The sequence below is a fragment of the Rhodamnia argentea genome, chromosome 8 (assembly GCF_020921035.1).
Source record: "Rhodamnia argentea isolate NSW1041297 chromosome 8, ASM2092103v1, whole genome shotgun sequence".
In the NCBI taxonomy this organism is placed as follows: Eukaryota; Viridiplantae; Streptophyta; class Magnoliopsida; order Myrtales; family Myrtaceae; genus Rhodamnia; species Rhodamnia argentea.
The window spans coordinates 4604019-4632017 of record NC_063157.1 but is presented as its reverse complement, the minus strand read 5'-3'; the positions used below and the strand labels follow the sequence as shown (position 1 = coordinate 4632017).

Here is a 27999-nt window from a genome sequence, read left to right as displayed (position 1 = left end):
CTTCTTCTTCACAAAACCCCTAAGTCTCTCTCTCTCTCACATACAAGCTTGAAGAACCCCTCTACCCTAGTTCATTCCCACTCACTACTTCCTTCTTCTTTCCTCTCTCTTCACTATAAGCCATCCCTCTCACACCCGCGCACTTGAAGCACTCTCATAGCATAACCTCATCGTCATCGGCCAATCTGCCCGACTTCATCCTCTCTCACTTCTTCCTGTATCTTTTTCCTCTCTTCCAAAGACCGCATTCATCATCCCTGTCATCAGCCTTTTTGGCAGCGCAGGTGACCGTTTTAGCTTCCCCAACCTAAGTTCTCTTGTTCTTCTCTTCACAAAACCCCTAATTCTCAACATTTCAGAATAACCCCTAATTCTCAACAGCTCGGAATAATCAATCGGGGATCGAGAGACTCGAAAGCGAAGCTCCAACAAGAGGGCAAAGCACGAGCGGCGTTTGGTGGTAGACACGAGGCCCCTGTCTTCATCTCTTCTCTGCCCTTCAAATGGCCAACGCTGAACGGTAAGAAGCCAATGGGGAGAGAGAGAGGATCGAGAAAGTGCCTCTCGAAGCAAAAAAGCTTCAAAGTGAGATGTGATGGAGATGACGAAACCTAGAACACACCCAGTAGCACGAGAGAGCAAAAGCGAGGAAGGTGATTAATGTCGCGCTCTGACTTCATATTTTAAATGGTTCGGTTCGCTTAACTGAACCGAACCCAAAAAAAATTGAACCAAGAAAAAAATTACGATTCTTTATACTATTCGGATCGAAAATTGAACCGAACCGAAAATATAAGAAATTTCAGTTCGGTTCAATTCGGTTCCGTTTTAGGTTCGATTTTGCCACCCCTAATTGTGCCCACGCACCTTAATGACTTCCAAAAATAGAGTCAGAAAGATTAGGGGCGGGACAATTTTTCAGATTCTTTCTAAGCTTTAGATGAAATTTGAAACTCGCTAGTTGAAATCGGTTTCTTATTTTTTTTGAAACCTGAAATATACGCCGTCACGGATTCCAAAATCAATTCCGGGATCTACTCAAGTTGCACTTTAATCGAACGATAGCATTGAATTATCTCTTATAATGACCACTATTTGCTGCTATAACTCATTGATAATAATTCATATGTAGAAATATTAATTCTCAGTCATGCATATCGCAAGAAATTGAAGCCCGGATCGATGATTCTAAATTATACACTCATCAACGCATGCCATGAAATTTCGCAGAATTGCACAAAGGCATAAAAACAAGAAAAACACAAATACTTGTTCCCGATTTCAGGTTTCAGGTTCGACCCGCTGGAACTTAAAATCTACCCGTCAGAACCTCGTTTCCCAATTTTTCACATTTAGAATCCATCTTGCATGCCCTTGAACCTAAAACCTACCATGTTTTCATCGGTTTAGTTCTTCTGTTTCCGATTCTGTTCTACCTTGAAATCATGCTCACCCTTAAGAGAAATTGATTTTTCCAGGGTAAATTTGGGTCCAAGACACATGGAGGCGGTGGATCGATTGAATTAAATGATCGCGGCTCTCTCTAATCACTCTATAATACGATCGAATGAAGGTGCGAGGTGGTAAATGCAGCAATACATTTCTTTATATCACTACACGAATTCAAGACAAGCCCTACGATCGGATCAATATCTCAGAGAACTTCGATCTACTGTTCCACCATCCTTCACCAATTTCAACTCAAATCTTATAGAATAACCGAGTCATGCACATCGCACATCGGGCTTTAGTATCTACCGGGCTCATGCACAGGCCCACTTACAATCGGAAGGTGCATGCGTTGCGTGGTTGGTAGGGGCAATCCGGGTCGGGTTGGGTGGTGGGTGGGTGGGCGTGGTGGTGGTGGACCGGTAGGTGACCCGGGCACGTGATCTGAAGAAAAGTCGAGTTTTCTGCACCACCTGGAATTGGTGCTTCGATTTCTCGTTTCTTTCGGTAAACCTAAGCAGCCATCCGCTGTCTCCCTCACCCTCCCCGTTTTTTCTAACTTCTCGGTTGAATCCAGACGGGCACGGCCCATCGTTTCACGCCCACGTATGGAGCGGGCATAGTCTCCGGCCTACGTAACAGACCGACTAATAGACCTTCTAGAAACGGTCTATATCGGCACTGGATGCAGATAGCCATTCCATTCCGAAAAAATTGTCGAAAAAAAAAATCATGCACCTATTGCACGGCAATCAATTCAGTCTTAAACTTTTTGACAACTTGCCATTTTAGTTCTAAACTTTTGATGATTTGGCCTATTTAGCCCTAAATCTTTTACCGATTCGCCAATTTTTTTTTTTTTATCGAAAACCTCTTACATGGAAATTTTTCTTATTATTTACCTTTTCTTTTATTTTTTTTCTTATTTATTTTTCCCCCTTTTCCTTCGCCGGCCATCTTCGAGCCTCGTTCTTGGCCTTGAGTAAGGGCGAGGGACGCCATCGCCAACCCGGGCACGAGCGTCAATTGCTTGAGGCCGGGCTCGCCATCGACGATCTCAATTAAAAGATTCGGGACTAAATTGGCCGCCGCACGATAGATTTGCGAACCTTTGGACAATTTTTTTTTCCTTTCATTCCTAAGACGACATCGAAATTTTTCATATCAAGCCGAATGAGATCGGCTAGAACTAGTAGATGTCCTCCTCGATGCGAGGACGGGACGTTTCTTGTATGACGAGGATCGAAACACGCGGATGGACTTCCGAAGGTGTTGTATATATGGCAAGGCAAACAGAAAATGACTAAACGAGTCGTAATATTAGTAGGAGCATATTCATGTTGATGTCTTCCCCTAGCACTCTAGGGCTCTCGCCAACACATTGCGGTGTAACTCTTCAATGGGATATCACATCAGGGCCCATTCTCGAACTGTCGGACTTGGCGCTTAGCTAAAGCGATAGGCAAAGAGAGAGCATACTTGGTAACGTTTTTGATTCTCTGTTTTTCTTCTCTTTTGTTCCTTGAAACAGAAAAATAAATAAATAAAAAGAAATCCATTTGTGTATGCAAGTTGATTTTTTTTTTTTTTAGAACAGATCGGTGGTCAGAGAATAAAAGCAAAAGAATTAACTTTCTTTTTTTCGAGAATAAAAAGAAAGACAATGTCATTTTTAGGAAAACAAACTCATGTAATTTAATGCTCTTCTTTACAATCACGAGTTCACCGCCCCCGCCAGTTACTAGTCCCCACTGCCGCCACTTGCAAGTTGCTGATCACCATCGCCACTTGCCAATTAACACCATCGTGTTCGGTTACCATTCGACGCCGCTGGTCACTGGTCATCGTCGCAGATCGCCATCGTCAACATATTTTTTCAAGGATTATACCAAATGAATTTATATTTTTTTTTCTATTCCAATAATAGACATTTTGTATAGTTACTAAACGAGTTCTTCCGCTCAGAAAATTTTTCAGGAAATATAAATAAATAAAAATATTAAGGAAAAGAAATTGTTTTCAGAAACAAAAATGTTACTATACGCACCCTAATCCTCCCAACCGATCGGAGAGTGCAAGATACTCCAATCACCCATCCGATATCTATCGAGAAGAATACCAAAAAGTCCTAAACTCATTGTATTTGTATCAATTTAGTCCTAAACTTTTCAATTGAACCAATTTAGTCTTAAATTTTTTGTATTTATGCCAATTCGGTTCATTCATCCAAGATTGACCGAATATTGTTGACATGGACACTAGCCATTCTACGTGTCACGACTAGCGCCGACGTAAACAAATTTTACAATTTTAAAATATTTTTTACTATTTCACTTTTTTTCTTCTTTTCTTCTCATTAAGGTCGGCGATGGCCCGGCCTGCTATGCCGTCGCCAAATACCGCGAGGGCCGCCATTGCCCAGGCCGTGAGGGTTCGAGCCCTCGCAGCCTCTGCAAGGGCTCGGTGGCCCTCAACGACCAAATTGAAAAAAAGAAGAAGAAAAAAAAAATAAAGGTATAAAAAATCTGTAAAATTGATCCAAGTCGTCGCCGGTCGGGCTTTTCAACCACAATTGACTGGATGAATGACACAAATGAAAAATGTTTAGAACTAAATTGACCCCATTAAAATATTTATGATTGAATTGGAATCATTGCAACAGGTTTAAGACTTTTTGTTAGTACTTTTCCCCGACATCTGCTGATTTGCCCGACAACCAGAAACAAGGAGGCAAAATTTCGGCTTATCCTCACTCACGGTTCTTGCGGCCCTGTAAAGTTCCTTCATCGTTGGCCACAGACGAATATCTTAGTATGAAATAAGGCCGTGACACCGTCGGTCCTTCTCGAGTAAATTAATGTTAATTCTCACTCTTTTGTCGGGATCTTCTGGTATTTCATTTTTCCTCAGTTGAAAAAGAGATGTCTTGAGCAATCGATTCAACGGACGACCTAACCCGTGACCGGACCGTGCGATCAGCAAAGCATCCCGTTGGACGACCCCCGTTTGAAGGGAAGGTGAATCGGTGGACATCGCGTGCGCTCACCGCTGCAGCGCTCGCGCATGCGCTTCCCAATCTCACGTGCTTTGCTTATCCGACTCTGTGAAGTCAACGCATGACAAATTCCTTAGGACTGTTTCGTTGGTTGCTCCGAACAGCGTCTTTGGATACTGGGTAGTTTGCGGCTTTTGTTCCGTGGCCACACAAATAGGACATCTACTTTCTCGTGCAATCAAAACGACGATGAGAAGAATCCACTGGCAAGCGCGGCTACCAGTAATTACAATTTGATTATTTTGATTATGAAAGAGGAGGAGATGTCCGTTCCGACGCAGTATGCATAATGGAGGTCCAAGCAAATCACAACGGAGGGCCCATCAAATTAGCCATCGGCTCTAATACTGTTCTCCTTACCACATGAGCAGAAGCCATCGGTAATCGCAGCAAGAAAGGAAGGGGGGGTTTCGATTCGAATGATCGGGAAGAGTTCTTTACCAACTAAGCTAAGATTGACTCTCTTTTTTATCATGGATGATCACATTGTAACATTGAAAGCATCACCTCCCCCAATGGTACATAACCCATTCTTGCCATGAAAAGAGATTTATGCCATGTTAGCCCTTTCTTCCATAAATCAAACTTTATCACAATAAATTCAAATAAAGTACCTATTCAAACCGGTCTGCCAAAAATTAACCCTTTCCGAATTCGACCCCGAAAAGTATACTTAGCAAGTGGTCGGTCGGCGAGTGCTGGTCGAGGCAATCCTTTCAAGCATATTACCAAACATAGGGGCGGGCAAAAAATACTAGGCCCAAGAAGTTCTGGATGGGTACCGAATGATACTAAATGAATGGAAATTCCCCATCTACGGTTCACGAAGGAGGTCCACAAGTTCATTCGAGCACCTTGGGATTGGGTAGTTGGAACGAGAGGCACGAGCCCATGCGAGTAGGTGGAGCTGCCGCCCCCTCGCTTCACGCACTTTACCTCATCCACCATCTTATAAACCCCCCCTTCCTCTCCTTCAATCACCCTCTAACTCAATCCTCCACACACCCACACAGAATTCGCAAGCTTCACAACACGCTTGATCAGTCAAGGGACCTGCTCCGAGATGGCGAAGACGCTCACGGCGCTGGCGGGGGAGAAGACCCTCCAGTCCAAGTTCGTCCGCGACGAGGACGAGCGCCCCACGGTGGCCTACAACCAGTTCAGCAACGTGATCCCCGTGATATCCCTGGCGGGGATCGACGAGGCGGGCGGCCGCCGGGAGGAGATTTGCCGGAAGATCGTGGCGGCGTGTGAGGACTGGGGCGTCTTCCAGGTGGTCGACCACGGGGTCGAAGCCAGGCTAATCGCCGACATGACCCGGCTTGCGCGCGAGTTCTTCGCGTTGCCCTCGGAGGAGAAGCTCCGGTTCGACATGTCCGGCGGGAAGAAAGGAGGGTTCATTGTGTCGAGCCATCTCCAAGTAATTGCCCTTGTTTCTTTAATTTAGTCCTCTCACTCCAAAATGGTATATAATCTCATGTTTCTCTTCTAGATTTTACCATTGCGACATGAGCCCACGGTACATGAAATTACTGAACCGGTTTTCACCTTACAGACCATAATTCACCTTAAATTTCATTTACTATGGAGTGATATGAGCCCATGATATATGAGCCATCTCATGTTTGGCTTCACAGACTATAATTGACCTAAAATTTCAGATAATATGGAGTGATCAAACATAGGAAAGTTATTGTTGTTTATAACCATGTTTTACTACAAATCACGTGTGATTTCCACTGTAGAATGGTAAGAGGAGAAAATTCTGTTTTCGTTAATATTGATTATTCACTAGTTGGACGACTTATGTGGTTTCTATTATCCATAACTCCATAATTGCAAAGCACAAACATGCAGGGTTGAAAGTCAATAATTAATGTGATGAACCAAATCAATCAACAATTGACGTGTCCCGTTAAGGGGGTGACAATGACGCGTCCCTTTAAATTTCTTCGCATGGTAGGAATCGAATTAACTTCTGGAACAAGAAACGTTAGCTCCTTTCACTAGCTTTTGCCCCATCCACTGAACTCAAATCATAACTGGAATGACTCATGGCCAGGGTGAAGCTGTCCAGGACTGGCGCGAAATAGTGACATACTTCTCATACCCGCTTCGAACCCGAGACTACTCCCGATGGCCCGACAAGCCGGAGGGGTGGAGGTCGGTGACGGAGCAGTACAGCGAGAAGCTCATGAGCCTCGCCTGCAAGCTCTTGGAGGTCCTCTCAGAGGCAATGGGATTGGAGAAGGAGGCACTGACCAAGGCATGTGTGGACATGGACCAGAAGGTGGTGGTCAACTACTACCCCAAATGCCCGCAACCCGACCTCACGCTCGGGCTCAAGCGCCACACCGACCCGGGAACCATCACCCTTTTGCTCCAGGACCAGGTGGGTGGCCTCCAGGCCACCAGAGACGGCGGCAAGAGCTGGATCACCGTACAGCCCGTGGAAGGGGCTTTTGTGGTCAACCTAGGCGATCATGGTCATGTGAGTATTTATCTATCTGTCTGTCTCGGAACTTGCCATATCATCTTTCAAATACAATTCATTCTTAACCCAACCCATCTCTCCCCTGAAAGTAAGAACAAAAACCACTTGGGGGTGTGGGGAAAAAAGAAGCAATCTAAGAGGACTTCTATCGAACATGTGGCGCTCTTCCGTATTTGACGACTCCATGAAAAATGTCGGCACATACTTCTTCTTTGTCAGAAATGCTAATACTCGATGAAAATTTTCTAAACCCAATCAATCTCGATGTTAGAGAAAGAACAAAAAGGCTTAAAAGGAGAAATAGAAATCTGAGAGGACTTTTATCCAATATGTGGCGTGCGAACCATACCATGCCCATCACCCTCCCGCTGACCCAATCTTGCACCCAGTTTCTGAGCAACGGCAGGTTCAAGAACGCGGACCACCAGGCGGTGGTGAACTCCAACTGCAGCCGCCTCTCCATAGCGACGTTCCAGAACCCAGCCCCGGAGGCCGTGGTGTACCCGCTGAAGGTGAGGGAAGGGGAGGAAGCGATCCTGCCGCAGCCGATGACGTTCGCGGAGATGTACAGGAAGAAGATGAGCAAGGACCTGGAGCTCGCCCGGCTGAAGAAGCTGGCCAAGGAGCAGCAGCAGCAGCACAAGGACATGGAGAAGGCCAAGCTCGAGGCCAAGCCGTTGGAGCAGATCCTAGCTTGATAAAAGATCCAATCTTTCTTTACGTTCTTTCCATTAGCTCACCCTCGCGGTTAGCGCATCACCACGAGTCTCGTGAAATCGCCATGTTTGTTCCGGTGGCGTTCCCATGTATCCATTTGTGATGGGGCAGTACAATAACATCGGTCTTGTTTCTTGGTTAGTGTAACGAATGATTTTGAAGATGATATATATAAAGTCTTCTTTCGAGGCGCGCCTTGAAGACGATTCAGGTACGAAGGGGGGTGATGATCGAGTGGAGCTCGGACCGAGCTGGACCAGTAGCGGTAGACTCTTTCATGGGGGCGAGCTGGGTGGTCCCGCCGGGATTTCAAGCCCGACCAGAGCTTTTTCTCACCGGCGGTTGATCTCGACGAAGGAAGGGAGAGAATCGAAAGAACCACATTCGATGTAAATGACGTACAGGACCGGACAGAAACTTAACGGGCCGGATCTGAGCACCGAGCGGAAATCGGTGTTTTTCTTTTTTTTCTTTTCTTTTTTTTTCCATTCTTCCTAAGCCGTCACCGGCCGACGCCGTGGCCGGTGACCAGCCAAAGAAGAGGGAAAAAAAAAAAAAAGAAAAAAAGAAGAAAAAATAACAATTAAAAAGAAAATGAAGGTCGAGAAGGGCATGAAAAAAAATGAGGTAAAAAGAGAAAATCATTTTTCCTGTTTTTGAAAGTATTTTTTCCACTAATGCCACCTGTTTTTCTCGTCTAATTTATTGTTTGTGAACCAAATGTCAAAAAATTCGAATTTTTTTTAAAATTTATTTTTCATGAAACAAACAGAGTCTTAAATTTGAAATTTTATTTTATCTCTTCATCGAAAGGACGAAACGCCAAAATCGAGCAATGGACGTATTACAAATATTCACGGAAGCTGCTTGTGGCCTGCCCAAAGATATATCATCCATTGAGATCGAGGGCTACCCTACGAATCATCTCCCCCTTATTTGGTTTGAATAAAAGAGCTTTATGAGAATTTTAGGCATCCTGACTTTCACCTATCTAGTTTACTGAAAATTATTATTTAATGAAAAAAAAAATTTAAAGCAAAAAAGAAATTCCCATACTTACTTAAAATTAAGAAAACGAGTAGGAGGAAATTATTTTCTCTATAATATCACAATCTCTTTATATCATAATGTCCTTAAGAAGTCGCGTGTTAGGTGATGCAAAAGACATTCATGATAGAAAGAGATAATCACAGTTCCCAAAAACTCTCTTCAAAAGATTGATCGAGTGTAATAATTACTAGATTATCAAGCGCGATTTCGATTGGATAACCTTAAAAAGAAAGGAAGAAGAAAGAAAAAAGAAAAGATTGAATTTAGGTGGTCCAAATATGATGACAGAACCATACTACGAAAGGGCCGGCCATTCACATTGGCCTATTAACTACTACACATCTATCTTTGTTTAGACATGCACATGCGCGTTCAATCATTGCAAAAGAAATGAGAAAGTGGGTGTAAATGAAGGTTGACCCTCGGGTGCCGCAGCTCGCCGGCCAAGTATGAAGAAAAATTGAAAGAACAAAAATAAGAAAAAAAAAAAATTATAACATAATTAAAAAATGTCAATGTCGGCGCCGACCGACCAAATGGACTGAAATAAAACAAATGCAGAAGGTTTAGGACTTAACTAGCAAAAAAAAAGATTTATGACTGAATTAATACAGATACAATAGTTTTATGACTTTTTTGTAATTTTGCCATGTTTTCACTACCCGGCAACAATTTATTTTTGAATATTTCTGCGAATAATGAAAATATTTTTCTTTGACTAATTATTTTAAGTTACACAAGTAATTATTTTTAGGCGAATAATTTTTTAAATCACTAATTTTGCGCGAAACAAACGGAGCTTCGTTGTAAATGGGTGATTTGGAAAATATTTTTCCGAAAAATGATCGCTTATAAAAAAATAAATGAACGAAAAATATTTTCATCGTCTACGTAAATATTTAGACATAAATTGTCGTAGGTAATGAAAATATTTTTTATTTTGTAATTATTTCAAGAGACACAGACGATCATTTTTAGAAAAATGTTTAATGATCACTCATTTTTTGTAAAAGAAATAGAGCCTAATATAGGCAAAAAGAAAAGTTTAGGCTGGAATTGCTACCTGCCTATTTCACGAGAAAGATGCAGAACCTTTACCCAATTCTGTCATTCTATGATCACTGAGGACGTTGGACTAATTTTTGCCAAAGTTAAATTTTGCGTCGCACACACTTTTTGAATTTTTTTTTTCAGAGGTGAAACACTATATAGCTGACACGTAGATACGTACATCGATTCTTTTCCATACTTTTTTGTAAATTCGGATTTCGGAAAAGTTAATAATAAAGTAGATTTTACTTGTCTTTATATAAAAAGTAAGGGATACGTGCATTGAAAATTTCAAAACTTGTTACGAAATTACGATAAAGTCTTAAAACTTGCAAAAAATATAATTTGGTCCTAAAACTTATCAAAATTGGTTCAATCGAGTCATTTTGTTAATTTTGTCCAATTTGACTGATGAAAAATGTTGACGTGATTTTTTTTTTCTTTATTCTAAGTAGTCAAAACGACGTAATTTTTATCCAATCTGATTTTTAATATAATTATATTTAAAAAATAACTAAATTAAAAAAATAGGCCATCGCCGCCTGGTTACTAGTGCCACCCCCACCTGGTTACTAGTGCCACCCCCACCATTGCCGGGAAGGATCGATGTGGGTGTGGGACAGCTAAAAAGGGTTACCAAATCCCAGCCCGGATCGCAGGCCTTGCCCGGACCTAGCCAAGGGCCGCCATAGATGGGGAGTCGGCTGCCAATGGCGGCCTTCGGCTATGTCCATTCCCTACCCTCACCGGCCCTTCCATGTGATGTGTTGGTGCGGTGGGGGTGACAATGAGAGCTAGAAGCCCTCGTTGCTTGGATTCTCTTTTGTTTGTTCTTTTTAATTAATTTAACTAAATTTTGTAGTAAAAATTATATCTATATCAAACGATGTCATTTTGATCTAATGTTTCATAATTTAACCATGTAGGAAAGAGAACGAATTAAAAAAAAAAAAGCCACATCAGTATTTTTCGTTAGCCAAGTTGAATGGAGTAAACAAAAAAACTCGATTGAATCAATTTAACAAATTTTAAGACTTGATTGCATTTTTTAATAAGTTGTGGAACTTAGTTACACTTTTGTGATAATATTTTAGAACTTCTGGTGCATTTATCCTAAAAGCAAATAAGCCCTTAATGGCAGGTTACAAAACCACAATTTATAAAAGTGAGAGTTTGGACGAATTTCTTATGGGCCAGTACCAACCTTATGAGCCTAGATCGTGCTTTGGGCTGAGCATTCCATCAGGAAAAACCTCTTGGGATCCGCAAGATATTTGAACATTAAGCTCTCTCAGTCTGTGAATATTTGATTCGTTCCCCAAACCACTTCCAATCATTAGTCATTTCTCATTTTTAACTACCCGTTCCGAGTAGTGAGCATGATTTCAGGATAGAAAATTTCAGATATGCAAGGTTTATATCGGGTTCTAGAAATTGAGGAACCTGTTCCAAATGGGAGATTCCATAACCCGAAATCTATAACAAGTTTTTGTGTTTTTCTTATTGTATGTTTTTGCGTGATCCCGCAATATTCCATAGCATTTGACAATGAATGTGTGATATGGAACCACTTTTCAGAACTTCTATTTCCGGCGATACTTACGGTTGAGATTTTTATTTTGTTAATGTTTCATATATGTTAGTGTGTCCAAATATGAGTTATAGCGAGTAGATTGTAGCAGCAAATGATGGTTATTAAAGATGGTGATTCATTGCAATCATTCAATTAAAAATACATGTGGAACCGAGGTAAATTCCGGAACCAACACTGGTCCAAGATATATATGGTAAATTTCATGTTTTGAAAAACAAGAAACTTATCTCAACTGGTAGGTTCTAGGTTACATGTGGAACCCGCCAAAAACCTAAAAACGCTGACCCCGGCCGTTCCATTCGCCAAAATTGCAACATGGTATGATCCTAACAGCTAACAATCTTAGTCCTCTCACTATAAAAACACTTCACCAATTCACTCGCATCGGGGCCTTTGGCTTTCCGGACGTCTAAATTTTTCCTTTTTAGACTCGACGACTTCCATCGCGAATTCTCGAGAAACCTCAACGAGTTCCCAGCGGGCCAGCAACACTCACATGCTACCGGGCATTGCAATCCACTGGAATTGCCCACTTGATCATTTTTAGATTTTTTTTTTCAAATCATTCAATTTTCATAAAATAAAACGGAGCCTTAGGTCAAAACCTTGGCTAAACTTGGACCTCTTATTTAATCCCGGCAAGCTTTTCAAACCCTCCTCCACCTTCGCTATACTATTCAAAACAAGTGATGTAACTATCATATATTCATATGAAGAAAGAAGTGGCTTAAATAGGAAAAAGTTAGGTTGAAGCTGAGGCCGTTGAAAAATGTTTTCATTATTGACAATAATTTATAGTTATTTATTTATGTGGACGGTGTAAATTTTTTTAGTACATCTATTTTTTAATGTGATATAAGCAATTATTTTTAAAAAAATATTTTTTTCGAATTATTTATATTTTGCAAAATAAATGAAACCTAAAATTGACAAAAATAAAATTTAGATGGGGAATGCTCAAAAGGAAGACCCCATCACAATGGAAGTGATCAATTTTTCTATATATATATATATATATATATATATATATATATATATATATATATATATTTTTTAACTGAAAATAAATGGCCGAAAAGCACAAAATCTTTTCGGTGCCAAACCCAATAAAGATCGACCGACCTTATAAAGGTGCACGAGTCATTAAATTTCAGTTTCAGCAACATCTAATGATGTAAATCGTGTCCCAACTTCTTGTCCACCAAAAGATTGGGCAGTGAACAAAAATTAAACATGATATATAATATGATTGTGTGGATAACAATAATTACTAGATAACAATAATTACTACTGTTATATTGTCATAGTGCTTTTGGCTCTAGAGACTCAACCTTCCTCTACACCATCTTATTTCCTTTGCAATGATTGAACATGTGATGTGCATGTGCAAGAAAAAAGATAGATGTGCAGTAGTTAATAGGCCAATGTGAATGGCGGGCCCCTCCCTAGTATGGTCTTGTCATCATATTTGGTCCACCTAAATTCAATCATTTCTTTCTTTGTTCTTCCTTTTCTTTTTTTTTTAAGGTTATCATAACGGGAGGCCAGCTCCACCTAAATTCAATCGAAATCATGTTTGATGATCTGGTAATTGTTACACTCGATCAATCTTGAGAAGGGATTTTTTTTTTCTGGGCAATGTGATTGTCTGTTTCTATCGTGAATATCTTTCGCGTTGCTTAATGGACGATCTCTTAATGATATTCTGATTGAAAGAGAATTCAATGATAATATAGGAGAATTGCTTTGTATGTAATTAAGGTGCTTTTTTTTTTTTTGTGAAAATAGAATAGGAGGGTAGCTTTATAGTAATTGGAGATGATGCCAAATATAGGACAACTATATTTAGTTTCCCTCCAATGCTGCCTTTTGACCTCGAAATTATATATTTCGAAGGCTTGTTGGCATTTAGAGTTTTTACCCTATACATCAGGATCGCCCCAATCCCCGCACGTGGGCTTATTATGATCTTTAGGATGTGTTTATTCAGCGTAAAATTTCATGATAAAAGCAAATTCAAGAAAAATAGTTGCTTTTTATTTTTTGGGTGGCATGCTAAAATTGTGTGACGGATTGATAATTGAACAAGGTGAAAAAGCAAGTGTCTCATGGCGTGCATGGTAACACTTCTATTGTAGAAATCAATTTCTGATCAAAAATTGATTTTTTTTTTCTACTTCTGGAGAGAAGATTTTTTTTTTATCTTTTCAAGTGGCTCAAAAATACTTCTGGAGTAAAAAAAAAATGATGCAAAAATAGAGAAATGAAGTTACTTAACCAAACGAATTTCTGCTCCAGAAATGTTGTCACGCGCGCCCTAAAAGACTTGCTATGTTTGAGAAAAACCATTTCCTCCGTCCCGTTTCCTAATTTTAAGTAATTATGGGCAAATTTTTTTTCGTTAAATAATTATTTTCGGCGAATTAGACACGTGGAAGTGAAGAAGACTCAGATCCGCATAATGTTCTTTTATTGAAATGAAATAGGAGGATATAATTCATAGGGTAGCTCTCGATCTGACATATCTTCATATAGGCCACAAGCAGCTTCCATAATATTTATAGTACGTCTATTGCAGAATTTTGGCGTTTCGTCCTTGCGATAAAGAGTTAAAGTGAAGTTCCAATTTAAATTCCAATTCATGGAATGGTCAATCACTTGGACCGACACGCACGTTTTTCGGAATCTCCGAATTATGAGCTTCAAGACATAACAAGATCCAAAGCACGGACGCCACTTGTAAGAGAAAAAGGAGAGACTGAATTATCCAACTAGTCCTAATTTTATAATGTGAATGGTAACTTAGTCTTAAATTTTGTTATTTTGTCAATTTTGTTCCAAAGTTTTTGAGTGGAATTTCAGCGTATTTCTTTTTTTTAGGTTAATTTTCGCCGGAAACCGTTGACGCCGTGGTGTACCATATAGGACGAGCGACGGTTGGTGGGACCGCGTCATCGGTTTTCAGCGAAAGTTAATTAAAAACGGGACTTCATTAAATGTTTAAGATTATATTGGCCAGATGGGAAAGCTTAAATCTTCACAAGTCCGAAATAATATATAATTGTTAAGCTTGGTGGAAAATTTTGTGCTCAAGGCGGGGCCCGCGGCTCAGGTTTTTTCCAGGCACGAGGTAGAAAACTCCTCTCACGGTCCAATTGTTTCTGAATAATGTGCGACCTTAATTTCTACCCCGTCAAACCACGTGCACTTCTTCTTGCACAAGTAAAGGAAAACCACGTGCGCGCTTGCTTCTCTTTTGAAATGTTGAAATTCGAGTGCAATCTCGTGAGACCTAAGCCTTTGGATAATTAGGGTTAGTCAGCAAGAAAATCGAACGTAGGTTCGCCGTGACATGTTAGGACCGAACTTCGCGAACATACGAGGCTTAGGATGTTTCTCTTTACAATCGTCGCCGGTCGTGCACAAGGTTTTCCAATGTCGGGATGAGATGTCACTATCATGATGCATTGCGAGGGATAGGTATTGTTCGCAGGCGGTCCAACTAAGATAAGCAGGAGTTGTTGGGTAATGAGATTATTTCATTTAGGCCTCAATTGAGATGACAAGTTGAGATTTGCTACTTTACTCTTTTTTTGTTAAGTTGATTTAGGATGTTCACCTAGAATAGAAGTTTCGTGTTTCACGTTACTTTCTTCCTGGAGTTTTGAATACGGGGTAAAGTAATTGCCCTTAGAGTTAATACCATAAAAGACCCTAAAATATGCTCATAGTGACACAAATACTTAATTTTTCTTGTCGTGTCACTAAAAAATTTCAAGCTTGCCTATTGTGACATAAATACCCGAAACTTTTTTTTGTGTCATAAAAAATCCCGAAGTTATACCATTGTGACAAATATACACTTGATGGAACTAAAATAGAGGGTATATAAGTCAGACAGGTATAAACTTGAATTTTTTCGAGACAAAATAAAAAGTTAGGGGTGTTTGTGTCATTGTGGGCTAGTTTAAGATTTTTGGCGACACAAAAAAGTTAGAGGTATTCGCGGCGCAATGAGCCTATTTTGAAATTTGTAATGTTTTTATTTTAACTCATCCTGGTTAGCTAGAAATTACAATGAGGATCTAGGGTTTTAGGGGCATGGATACTTTTGTCTTCTCTTGTAAGGTAGACTGCTGAGTTCAGTTAATTTGTCTCGGTCCATGTATCATGTTTATACAATTTTCTCAATTTCTAAAGTCGTATATATCAATCAATCAATCAATTGATATATATATGCATACATATATAACAATCTCATTTGTAGAGGCGCTTTTACATGCACCCGGCCGTGGATTGACTGAATCTTGGCCATCGAATGATCTATCCTAGTGCTTTCTCTCTCTCCTGCATACCCTCCGTGATCAGCTTTTCTTAAGAAAAAGAGATTCAAATCGACATATCTTTCGTATGTCGCTTATTTTAGTATCAAAATTTTTTATCGTAGAGGAAAAACGATCATTTAAGAGCAATCAAGTCGAGATATGTCACTTTGAATATCAAAACCATTGGTCGGACTACTTTGGAGGAGAAACGATCACTTAGGAGCAATCAAGTCGAGACGTGGAAAATCTGATGTGGAAAAAAAAAAATTCACGGGACGGCGGTCTAGGAATTGTTTCACTATAATCAAAGGATTGCAATTGACATTCTAACCACGTCTCTTTTACACAAAACACACTCGATGCACTCTCAAGATCTCTCGTGTTCACATATTATTGAGAACTCTTGTGATTTGTGTGGAGTATGTTATGGTGCATACAAAATCATGAGAATCCTCCATCCAAGCCCTCTGTTTATAGTGGTAAATATCCAACCATATTAGGGTCCTCTCTAATTTGATTTAGCAACCACCTGTCGATTACCAATCTCCTCGATTGATTGAAATTCCTCTAATTCGAGCAATTACCTAAACAGATTCAATCCTGGTATTCTTCATTTTCAGTGTCCTACCATAATAGGACTCCTTCTTATTAGGTATTATTGATGAGCAATCATCGAAATATTTTAAATCAAATCTCAAACATGTTGGGTTACTCCCAATAAAAAAAAGCATAAGAAAACTAATCAAAACAAAAATGAGAAATCTTTCCGGATGTCGGCTTCTTGAGTGGTCGATGTGGCAGTATCAAATGAATAAAAACTCTCACCAACATAATTCATGCAAGAAAATTATTGGCCGGTCGATTATTATTATTATTATTATTATTATTATGGTGCTGGAGTCATGAACCAAAAGTATAGTCAACGGACGCGCAAAAATCAATTTGTCATTGACCTATAGCCACCACAAAGCATTGGCATTCTTAATCATGGTCGTCGCTATCCTTAGGCGATCATATGAAATCAGAAAATCGCCACCAATGACTATACTCCACGGTATAAGTCTATCATCACACGAGATAGAGGAACGAGTTATATAATAGTAGGTGGAACTTTGTTGGAAACTAGTGTAGTGCACGAAGAGACTAAGCTAATATAAATTGCTCTAATTTTTTTAATATCTTGGGAAAAGTACCAAAAGAATCCTATAACATATTGCAGTGCTATTAATTCAGTTATAAACTTTTTAATTGGACAGATTTAGTCATAATCTTTATTGCATTAGTACCAATTCAGTATATTCGGCCAATTTATACAAAAATTCATTTACCTGGACGTTGGTCATCCTACGTGATATGACCGATGAATATTCTTTTGATTTTTTATCCTTCCCCATTTCTTTTTGCCGGTGCCCGATCACTAGCCACCGGCTATAGGCCATGGCCAATGGCTGGCAAGGGTCAACCTTACCGAGCCTCATTGGATCGCGCCCGGCTAGCGACCGTACACCGGCAAAAAGAAATGAGAATAAGTTTTTTTTAAAAATTATTAAAAAAATTTACTTCAGTGTCGGCCATGTCATGTATAATGGCCAACGTCCACGTCATATATTTCTTCCCTAAATTGGCCGAATGAACTGGAATGCTACTAATGCGAAAAGATTTAAAATTAAATTGGTTCAATTAAAAGGTTTAAGACTGAATTCGTATCATAAGATTGAATTTGTATTAATACAATAAATCTAGAACCTCTTTTTTTTATATATATAATCAAGATGGGCACAACAAAAAAGCATACAAGAAAGTGGTACATGGAATGAATGAATAGATGTAAGGGTTACGGAAGAAGTACAGACAAAGTCGGGAATATCCGCGCGAGTTCGTGTCGTTCGCTACAATCGATTATAAATTATTATTATTATTATGAAAAAATTGCAATGAAACAATTAATTTCTTCAACTTTTGGTCCACTTTACCATTTATTCTTTCCTTAGGTGTAACTCCTGATTTTTCGAAAAGCGAACGGACAATCCGACAAAGAACTTTTGATGCAAAAAGTTTTGTCGTTGATATAATCGCGATTAGACTGCTAATGACAAGGGATTAGACAAGTACTAATCCCACGATGGAAGAAGATTAATATTCAATAATAGAGCAAGATCCCCATTACGTCGTAGGGTATATCCATCCGGATAACGTATTTTCAATTGTAACTCAATCGCAATAAAGATTTGGGATCATATGCGAACTTCCCATCTGCCATTAAGCATGCATCACCACCCGTTTTGGGGTGTTAAACGAGTTAGTAGCTTCATCCAACTTGAAAAATCATTCAATAAGCTCGGCAAAAACAAACATTCAATGAGCTGGACGCAATTTGGGATGATCGATTTCCTCTCCGGTCTAGTTCCACTCGGGGATAGGGAACTGAACCCAGCCGAGTCCGATCCGATCCGATTCCCGAATGATCTAATCGAATCGGTTGATTATTAGTGTAGGTGAGTAACACGGATTTTAATCTTTATATATCAATTAAACTTAGGTTTGCATTTAAGAAATAAAAAATACCGATGTATTGTTAGGTCAACATTGAAGAAATACGAAAAAACAAGAAATAATCGGTTCGATCCGTGCTGCTCAATTCTCCCTTGAAATCGAGAACCGAACCCAACCAGTCCGGTCCGGTCTGAGCGGTTCTTAATTCGGTCGGTTCGTCTTGCTCACACTTATATGCAATTATTTATCTAAATTTTTTTGTAGGACGTATAGACCACGTAGACAGAGCTTATCCTCGATCGATATTGGTCCATGGATATACTCGTGACGTGCCCACGAGTTTCCCTCCTTTGATTCATGTTTTATCAAAGTAAACCTCCACGTGTTAATTATGGCATAATAACGTTCTAATTTAGTGGGACCAAATCTTTTATGACCTCTTCAACGTTATTCACTTGATTACAACATACGACTAAAGTTTATATTTTCTTTCCTTGAGGGCAAAATGCCTTAATCCTATTTCGAGAGGTTGCTTGGGGGGTTTACTCATGCTGAGACTTGCGTGGACTTTGCACTTGGAAAGCAACGTTTTCTCTAACCAAATTTAAGGCTTAATGAGAAATTATAACTTGAGTTTATTTCATGAAAAATAAATGACTCGGAACATATTCCTTTTTTTTGTTAAAAAAAAATCACTTGTATTACTTGAAATAATTAGTCAATAAAAATTGTATTTATTATCAACGACAATTAAAGTTTAAATGTTAGTACATGTGGCATTTCTTCATCTATTACGATAAGCAGATTATGGAAATACGAGGCTGCAATTTTTTTTTTTTTTTAACAACCCTTAGAAACGGAAACATCTAGCCCACTAGTTTCTTTTGATCCAACAAGTAAAGATGAATAGGAATTACAGATTAAGGCGCAAAAAAAAAAAAAAAACATAAATCCATTCTTTAATCAAGTTACTCAATCTAGTGAATGTACCATTACCACGATGCATATGGAGAAAGAGGGGAAAAAACTAAGAGCATATGTAATTCAATCGGCTTTCGATATAATACAAATTATGATTTTGTTTTGTGCATCGGGTGCACCGCATGGGGAAGCAACGCGAGACCGGGCAAGTTAATGCAAAATTGATGTTACACAACTAACGCCATAAATCGTTTGCAACATTTAAAAAGCTGGGAGCGCGCACCATAAATCCAATACCTTCATCCAGAAAGATTGTCATGAAGGAGCCCAAAGTCCGAGCCGATCAACACATATAATTAGACCAATGTTCATTCAAAAGTTTAAGTCAATAAGTTATAGGTCAATTATTAGACATTAACTACACTAATCTTTCGATTTGTGACTTTTCTAACACAACACCCACCTGTATTTCAACAATCTCATTAGGTTCACTCCCCTCTATTCAGATATCCTTTTGCACTAACTTATATTAACTTAAGCTCCAAAACCACCTCCATCACTAGTCTCTTTCTCTGGACCAAACCATAAAAGCTGTCATCGAAATGGCGTTGTTATGCTACATCGACCACCTGCCCGGAAACCACATTGATTATCGAATTCCTACTCTTGAGATATTTATCAAACATCGATATACATTAGGATTGAGCCACTAATCAATTGAATGTGTTTTTTTTTTTGTCAAAATAACATTTTATTCACTTTCTCGAAATACAATAAAGAAACATGATAAGTCCTAGACAACTTCAAACAAAAGACAAAACAAAATAAGCTATAGATAACAAGAGAAATCATCATAATAATGTTATAGGTCACACACTCAAAGAGCATATCCGTGACTTATTCACACTAAAATTGGCAGTAAATTACCGAATCCGTCTTCGATAATGAGCACACACCGATGTCTCTATTTGTTGCTATGGTTATATCTTTCGACGGTGCTTGTCTAAATTTGACGCCCCCAACACATTCAATTGGAAAAACTGCTAGCATTTTTTCTAATCGAATGTGTTTGACCAGCTCAAATTTGAGCTGATTTTTTAGCGACCTTCATCGGACAAAGGTATTGAAAATCTGCTGGGCACATCCCCAACTTCAATCACATGATCGCGAAATGAAATGCTTTCTCGTTCATGCTCGATCTTTCGCCAAGATTTGTTTTTTGCTTTAATCATGGAGCGCGGGAGGAATTTGCAAATAGATGATAGAATCCACAGTTCAAATTAAAAAAGAAGAAGAACAAACCATATTCCAGTTAATTTTTTTTAGCAAGTTGCTTATTTAACATCGGTTTGAAGAGTGGCCTCTATTTTTATTATCATTAATTTGATATTTTGCGACTTCGAATTTTTAATTTAATTTAATTTAACTCGAGATATTTTAAATCTGTCTTTTATAATGTTCAAATTATAATTGATCGACTATTTGCGTTTTATAATGTTCAAATTATAAATAACATTATAACTTTTCGACGTGAAAATAATCGATTGACTATTTGCGTCGAACAATCCAACCGATTCTTACAAATACTCTCTAACAAACCCGATCATTTCACGTTATTTTTTTACACGGAATATTCATAACATTTCGTGACGTGAATTTTGATACATTAAATTGTGTATGTATATATATATATATTTAAGAAATGTCATTAATCAATTATAATTTTTCTTGTACATGCAACTAATGTACTCATTGATATGTTTAATAAAGTATCGACACATGAGTCGACACGACTCTTTTTCGAATTAAATAAAAAAAAAGAATGATTTTAGCGTTTCTCCGTATTTTTACATTTTCTCGTTCCCTCCTCGTCCGTCTTCCTCATCAAAATTCAGTAAAAACAAGTAAGTCTTCTTTGACCGCCGGCCATCACCACCTTCCTCCTCCGTCTCCCTCCTCTTTCTTCCCTCCTTCTTCCTCCTCCTCCTCCTCCTCTCTCTGCATATTTATACTGTCATCGTTTTCAGGAAACGAATGATTGGACTTCATTCAGTATCTACTGAATCTGAAATGGTCGGAATCATTCCTCTGGACGACATCCAAAGACTCGGTTGATTCTGGTTCTCTTCTCCTTCGTTATGGGGCTCTGCATCTCCACCACCAGAGTCAGCGGCTCCAACAGCAACACAGCCGCCGCCGCCGCCAATCAAAACCGCTGTGAGATCGCGCGGCCGCAAGTGACCACGGCGACTGCGAATAAGGCCAATGAGAAGAACAAACAGAAGATCGTAGGCGAGGCGGACGCGAACGCGAAGGCGAACACGAGGAAGAAGAAGCAGAGCGGGGCGATCCCGTGCGGTAAGCGCACCGATTTCGGGTACGCCAAGGACTTTGACCAGAGGTACACGATCGGGAAGCTGTTAGGGCACGGTCAGTTCGGTTACACTTACGTCGCCACCGACAAGACCAATGGAGATCGAGTCGCCGTCAAGAGAATTGAGAAGAATAAGGTGGTTCACTCTCTTTTGTTCTTTTTTCCTTTTTTTGGCTTTTTATCTTTTGTTGCAACTCGCAATTGCTGGTTCTGGAGATCAATTTAGTTGAGAGATTGTTTTGGAGCTCAATTTGGTCTTCAATTCTGTTCTATATAGAAGGGGAGCAGAAATGGAAAGGATTTAATAATCTCACTGATGAACATCAGCTAGACTAGAGTATTCTAAAAGAAGAAGCCTCTTCATTTCCAGAAAAGGAATAGTTTCATACGATTCAGCTCTTCTGATTGAGTGAATCCATCTGAAGCGAGAAAATCGGCACAAGCATCTGGTTGTCCAAAAGGGTGTGGACACAATTGCAGTTAATTCTCTCCACGAGTAGGAATAATTTTGCGATTTCTTCTCGTTCGATGGATTCTGGGGAAGCTTGAGACCCGGGATTAAAGGAGTTAAAATTTGTTGAACTGAGTGGGCTTTAGCTTAGAGCTGTTGCAGTTCAGGATCGGGTCAGATTAAGGGGTTCCGCGTTTTGCCTTTGTTGGCGTAGTTGCTTTTCTTTTGGGTTGTGAGGTTCTCCACAACCTTATCTGTTAGTTGTTATGGATGAGCAAGCCGGATTTTATGCGCGGAAAATTGTCGAGTGTGGATACGACCCATTTGTTTAAATAGTCACTTACAGTTTGCCCTATCGCTTTGCAAATCTATTTTGTAGAGCTGTAATGGTATGATAAGCACTACCAATGGGAGAATGGCTTGACATATGCTGTCGCAAGTTCTTCAATAATTGTATGTTGTATGCCCACATGAACTTTAGATTCATCCCATAGGCCCAATTATGATAGGTGGGGTTCAGTGGAAAGGAAAAAGAGAAGAAAGGGAAAGGGAAACTGAGAAGACAGTTCTGCAAAAAGTAGATAGGTAACAGTAGGTATAGGCAATTAAATTGGATTCCTTGAATTTCGACCTTATGAAAGCTAAATTTTCCAGTTTCTTTGACATTTAATTATATGTAGTATGTATATTCTTATTTTGCGGACTATGTAATATTTCTTGTCTTATACAGGAGCTTGAGGTAGAGATTTACTATCATAGCTATTTACCTACAGTTAAATCAGCAGACACTATTCACATTGTAGTGCAAAGTCCCACGTCTGGATTCAGAAAATTAGGATGGAATGGGACACATTTTGAACTCGATGCCCTTTCTAGTGAGAATATCTTCTAAGTGGCTCCTTTGAACTTTCTGTTTTTCTTCCTGTCGTAGTTTAATGCCTTTATGATGGCTCAATGAGGCAGAGGTCTCTGCATGGAGATAATCTTCTACTGTGGGTGGTATATTTTTTTGTAATGTTCACATGAAACTCATTTAAGACTCTATCCTAAAATGGTGGGGTAATCTTGCAAAGAAATGTTTTAATGTTGCATGCAGATGGTTCTTCCTATTGCTGTTGAAGATGTAAAGAGAGAAGTCAAGATATTGCAAGCCCTGACAGGGCATGAGAATGTTGTTCAATTTTACAATGCCTTTGAAGATGATTCATATGTGTACATAGTTATGGAGTAAGTTATGCCATTCTTTGCCCCAAGAACTTCGTAAATAGTAGTATTCTGGTAATAATGTTTTTTCCTACTTTTATTTTCTATCTATCTGTGCGTAATTACTTTGTGTTATCTCAAATTTTTTTTTTTCAGGTTATGTGAAGGTGGTGAATTACTGGATCAGATTTTGTCCAAGTAAGAATTTTCCTCTCAAATGATTGAAGCTGCTATACATGTAGTTCACAAATGCTTGATCAGTCTGCTACTCGCATGGTTTTCTTTGAGCAGGAAGGACAGCCGTTACACTGAGAAAGATGCAGCAGTTGTTGTACGCCAGATGCTCAAAGTCGCTGCCCAGTGTCATTTACATGGTCTAGTGCACCGTGATATGAAACCAGAGGTAGAGTAATGACATGTTGAGTTACAATGTGGAATAATGCCCCTTTGGAAGCTCTCTTATGTTCCTCGTTGCCTGCAGAATTTCTTGTTTAAGTCAAAAAAAGAGGAATCCTCTTTGAAAGCCACAGATTTTGGCTTGTCGGACTTCATAAAACCAGGTGATTATATTTTTTAAGACTGAAGATAGTTTTGCATTTTGCTTAGATGACATTCTGCTTTCTCTGTCCCGATTCCTGAGTAATTTCGTGGAAGTATTGAACTTCACCATCTGCCTTCTCTTATGGACTCAGTAGCTGCGGTGCTAAATGTTATAGTGCAGATACTAAAGTCGGCGATGTAATTATTATAATCAGATTGACTTTCACTCTCTGATTTCTTTCATTTTCCCTTTTTTGTTCGTTGGGGTACGAAGGATTTTGACTTGCTTTTTCAGACCTGTGCTGATTTTTCTTTTTCTATTGAATAAGAAATTACCTGAAAATCGATGCTCTGTCATCAATTGCAGGAAAGAAGTTTCAAGATATTGTCGGTAGCGCCTATTATGTTGCTCCTGAGGTATTGAAACGCAAATCAGGACCCGAATCAGATGTGTGGAGTATTGGTGTGATAACATACATCCTACTGTGTGGAAGGCGTCCCTTCTGGGACAAGACTGAAGATGGTATATTTAAGGAGGTATTACATTTGTCTATTTGGAGTGACTTCATTTCAACACATTCTACTTTTTTTTGTTCAACTCTTGCGGGTTACGTGGCCCATGCGGTTTGACTTAACGTAGTGCGGAGCACTTGAAATCTTTCAGAACATACAAATATTGGTCAGAGAGTTGATAAGTAAATCTTTACTTGAAATAAGTGAAAATAAATTGTCCCTAATGAACAAACTGAGAGACTGTTGAGCGAAGTCATCTCAGTTTGCACTTCTATAATTTTGCACTGGTTCAGATGCCTAAAGATCCAACCTCTCAATATGGAATATTCCATATTTCCAGTCCTAGCAATAAAGGGAGGGAAACATGGGGAGATCCTCTACCTTAGATGTCGAAACTTTCCTTGATGATTTTTTTCGTGATGCCACTTATGCCGCTATTTAATTCTTTCAGGTCTTGAAGAGCAAACCTGATTTTCGACGCAAACCTTGGCCAAGCATAAGCAGTAGTGCCAAAGATTTTGTTAAGAAGCTACTGGTAAAGGATCCGCGAGCTAGACTAACTGCTGCTCAGGCCCTTTGTACGTCTCCATTTCTTCTGAAGCTAACTACTATGTGGATCATCATCTTCTTGTTCCTGTAAAAGTATTCTCATGCGGTCCCTCATCTACACTGTCTCTACTGTTTCAGCACATCCTTGGGTCAGAGAAGGGGGAAGTGCGTCGGAAATACCTATTGACATATCTGTTCTGCACAATATGAGGCAATTTGTGAAGTACAATCGTTTCAAACAATTTGCTTTGAGGGTGAGTTGTACATTGTTGAACCTTTTCAGGAGAATGACCTATCCCCTCTTCTTATTTTTACTTTTATTTTCTCTTTATTTAAGAAACTTTTTTAAATGGCCACTTGCAGGCTTTGGCCAGCACCCTAGACGAAGAGGAACTGGCTGATCTCAAGGATCAGTTTGATGCAATTGACGTAGATAAAAATGGTTCCATTAGTCTTGAAGAAATGAGACAGGTGGGTTTCTGATTTTGAAACTCTCCAGTATTATGCAAGTTCCACCAATGTACGTCTCATTTTCTCTGTTCAGAAAAGATAAACTCAGAAAGATGGTTTTTCCGCAGGCCCTCGCTAAAGATCTTCCTTGGAAGTTGAAGGAACCACGTGTTTTGGAGATTCTCCAAGCTGTAAGCCTTTCTCTATCTGTCAATCAGCATAAACTCATTTACTTGGAAGTTATGTTTTTTACTCTGTTAATCTCTCTGATTGTCCATCTTCAGGAAATAACAATTCTGCATGTTTCCTCCTCTTTTTTTATCTAACCTGCAGTAAGCATTTTTTGTCTTTCGAATAAAGAAATCTGCAGACTACTGTTCTTCATTGGGACAATTTCTTAAGTATCTTACTGTGTCTAAATTTTTCTATCCCTCTTGAGCAAATATGACTATCAAGTCCACATGACTTGTACTGCAATTTCTGTTTGTCTGGATTGGTCTAAGCATATTTCCATCTCCTTCATGCAGATCGATAGCAATACAGATGGGCTAGTGGATTTCCATGAGTTTGTTGCTGCCACTTTACATGTGCATCAATTGGAGGAACACGACTCTGAGAAGTGGCTGCAGCGATCACAGACTGCTTTTGAGAAATTTGACCTCGATGGTGATGGGTATATAACTCCAGAAGAGCTAAGAATGGTGAGGTTCTTTTCTTCCTTTGTGCTGCATGCCCAATCTTCAGTCTCCTCTCCTAGGTGCTGTTGCACAATCTCACTTGCACCTCCTGGAAAATAATTTACTTTTGAGTATGACATATTGCTTATTTAGGCGCAATAAGAGAAAATGCGGATCCCACTCAGTGAGAGGAGACTTCTTTTTATGGTTCTGTCATCCCTCTTACTGTTATTATTATCATCAATGCCTTTTTATCTGGATGGAAGCCTGCTATTTCGATGAAGCATGGATCGAACGCATGTTTCGAGCAGTGAAGAATGAGGAACTTCTTGAAAGCCTTTGTCTTAATATGTTATTCAGTCTGCTACATCGAAGGCCACCTATCCGTAATTTCAAGTTAGATAGCACTTGTCCACGAAGCACCGGGTGTTTGATTCATCACAACCAACTGGCTTATCAGAATTAATTTGGCATGAAATGACTCTGTGTCCATCTTATCTAATATAGTGCCTTCAGCATTCTTCATAACCCTCGAGACGTTTCTTTTTTGGCAGCACACCGGCCTAAAAGGTTCTATCGATCCACTTCTTGAGGAGGCTGATATTGACAAAGATGGGAGGATTAGTTTATCAGAATTTCGCAGGCTGCTGAGAACTGCTAGTATGAGCTCAAATACCGTCACCAGCCCATCAAATTTCCGGAATTCACGTAAGATGTAGTTTAGGACTATGTATATTCTCTTGTTCGGAGCGTCGGGAATTTTCTTCTTGTTTTCCCCCACAAATTGTAAGTGGTGATCATGAGTATCGTATCGATGCAAGTTCATAAGTTTCCCTCCGGTGCATCACTCCTCCATGGAGACAATGTGTGTTTTCGAAAACCACCTATCATAGACTCTAATTGTAATGCGTTGTCATCTGCCATTGAAGAAGAGAGCTATTAGATTTGATTAATCGTTTTGGGAAACGGTACTTAAAACTCCGATTAGAGCTTATGTTTTTGATAATCAACGCCATATATCATTATCCAAATTATTTAAGCATGGATGTCACCTTTTATATCTGAACCATTTGTAGAACTCACCGTTCTGTGTCGGGTATGATCTAATTCATTTACCTATTCTCCTGCTGTTTATTTTTCTTTGATATTGTGTTATTGTCGAAGCAAGGTTCGTTTTCTTGACAATACGTGGTTGCGTATTTGACCCTTTGTGGTCAGCTTTTGAGGAGTTGGAAGGGGAGGGAGGGGAGGGCAAAGTCAAATGACGGGACGTCGTTTTATCATTCAACTTTTCTTTTTTCTCAAATACCGACTAATAATTTGTCACGAGAATTGATATAATTAAATCAATTTCAATTGTTTCGCGTCATGAGATTCGACACTATGGATTCGGTCTTAGAAGCCGCGTCATTACAACTCTTGCGGCCTGTCGTTACTCCCTAAGCATATGCGAGCTCTGCGATTCCTTAATGTAAGCACCGCACAATCAGTGTATTTTGGGTCTGCTCATTCTCTGATTCTGATTTTGAGAACAAAAAAGGATGAGAATCGCGTTTGGTAACGCAAATAAATTTGATTCTGATTCTGTTCCCGGAATCGGTTTTAGAAAATAAGATTCAGTTTTAGAGCAAAATTCAGAACAAAAATAAAGTTGGTTCTGGAAAAAAGAATCATTTTTTAGAATCACAAAACAAAATGAAGTCTCACATCTCTCACTTTTCCCTTTTATTTCTCTCGTCACTTTTCCCTCAACCTAATAAAAATAAAATAAATAAAAAATTCCTAAAAATATAATAAGCATAAGCTTATATTTGGCTAGTTTGACCTCATTTTCATAAATTTGGGCCTAAATATTCTAGATTTTATAGATTTCACTCTTATGGAAAAAATGTCACGTAAGATGATGACATTCAACATGTGGATGATAACATATATACTCGTAGCCGTGCGCCACAAAATGTAAACATCCGCACGTGGAGCCAAAGCTAAACACCCACTTGAATTTAGGACAGAAGCTGCAAAATGATAGTGAATGACTTGTACTTTGTATCAAGGAGGATAATTTATTTTTTTTTTCTCAGTGGATAATTTGAT

The 27999-nt window shown here is 39.2% G+C and overlaps 2 protein-coding genes across 2 annotated transcripts; both read left to right on the top strand.

The window, feature by feature from the left end:
* Positions 1-5482: 5482 nt before the first annotated feature.
* On the top strand, positions 5483-7901 carry LOC115727512 (naringenin,2-oxoglutarate 3-dioxygenase-like). The gene is made up of 3 exons (XM_030657732.2): positions 5483-5924; positions 6567-6995; positions 7388-7901. The coding sequence occupies exons 1-3, from the start codon at positions 5568-5570 to the stop codon at positions 7694-7696; spliced, it is 1095 nt and encodes a 364-aa protein (XP_030513592.1). The 5' UTR covers positions 5483-5567; the 3' UTR covers positions 7697-7901.
* A 13136-nt stretch (positions 7902-21037) lies between these two features.
* LOC115728320 (calcium-dependent protein kinase 18-like) lies at positions 21038-26718 on the top strand. The gene is made up of 12 exons (XM_030658673.2): positions 21038-21658; positions 23070-23200; positions 23333-23374; positions 23468-23579; positions 23658-23736; positions 24084-24253; positions 24681-24807; positions 24917-25032; positions 25142-25249; positions 25357-25419; positions 25756-25929; positions 26460-26718. The coding sequence occupies exons 1-12, from the start codon at positions 21287-21289 to the stop codon at positions 26622-26624; spliced, it is 1659 nt and encodes a 552-aa protein (XP_030514533.1). The 5' UTR covers positions 21038-21286; the 3' UTR covers positions 26625-26718.
* Positions 26719-27999: the final 1281 nt, after the last annotated feature.

Coding starts and splice junctions, on each gene's coding strand:
- LOC115727512 (XM_030657732.2), top strand. CDS start 5,568: ATGGCGAAGACGCTCACGGCGCTGGCGGGGGAGAAGACCCTCCAGTCC. Junction 5,925..6,566: donor TTGTGTCGAGCCATCTCCAA/GTAATTGCCCTT, acceptor ACTCATGGCCAG/GGTGAAGCTGTCCAGGACTG. Junction 6,996..7,387: donor ACCTAGGCGATCATGGTCAT/GTGAGTATTTAT, acceptor TCTTGCACCCAG/TTTCTGAGCAACGGCAGGTT.
- LOC115728320 (XM_030658673.2), top strand. CDS start 21,287: ATGGGGCTCTGCATCTCCACCACCAGAGTCAGCGGCTCCAACAGCAAC. Junction 23,580..23,657: donor ACCGTGATATGAAACCAGAG/GTAGAGTAATGA, acceptor CGTTGCCTGCAG/AATTTCTTGTTTAAGTCAAA. Junction 23,737..24,083: donor GTCGGACTTCATAAAACCAG/GTGATTATATTT, acceptor CATCAATTGCAG/GAAAGAAGTTTCAAGATATT.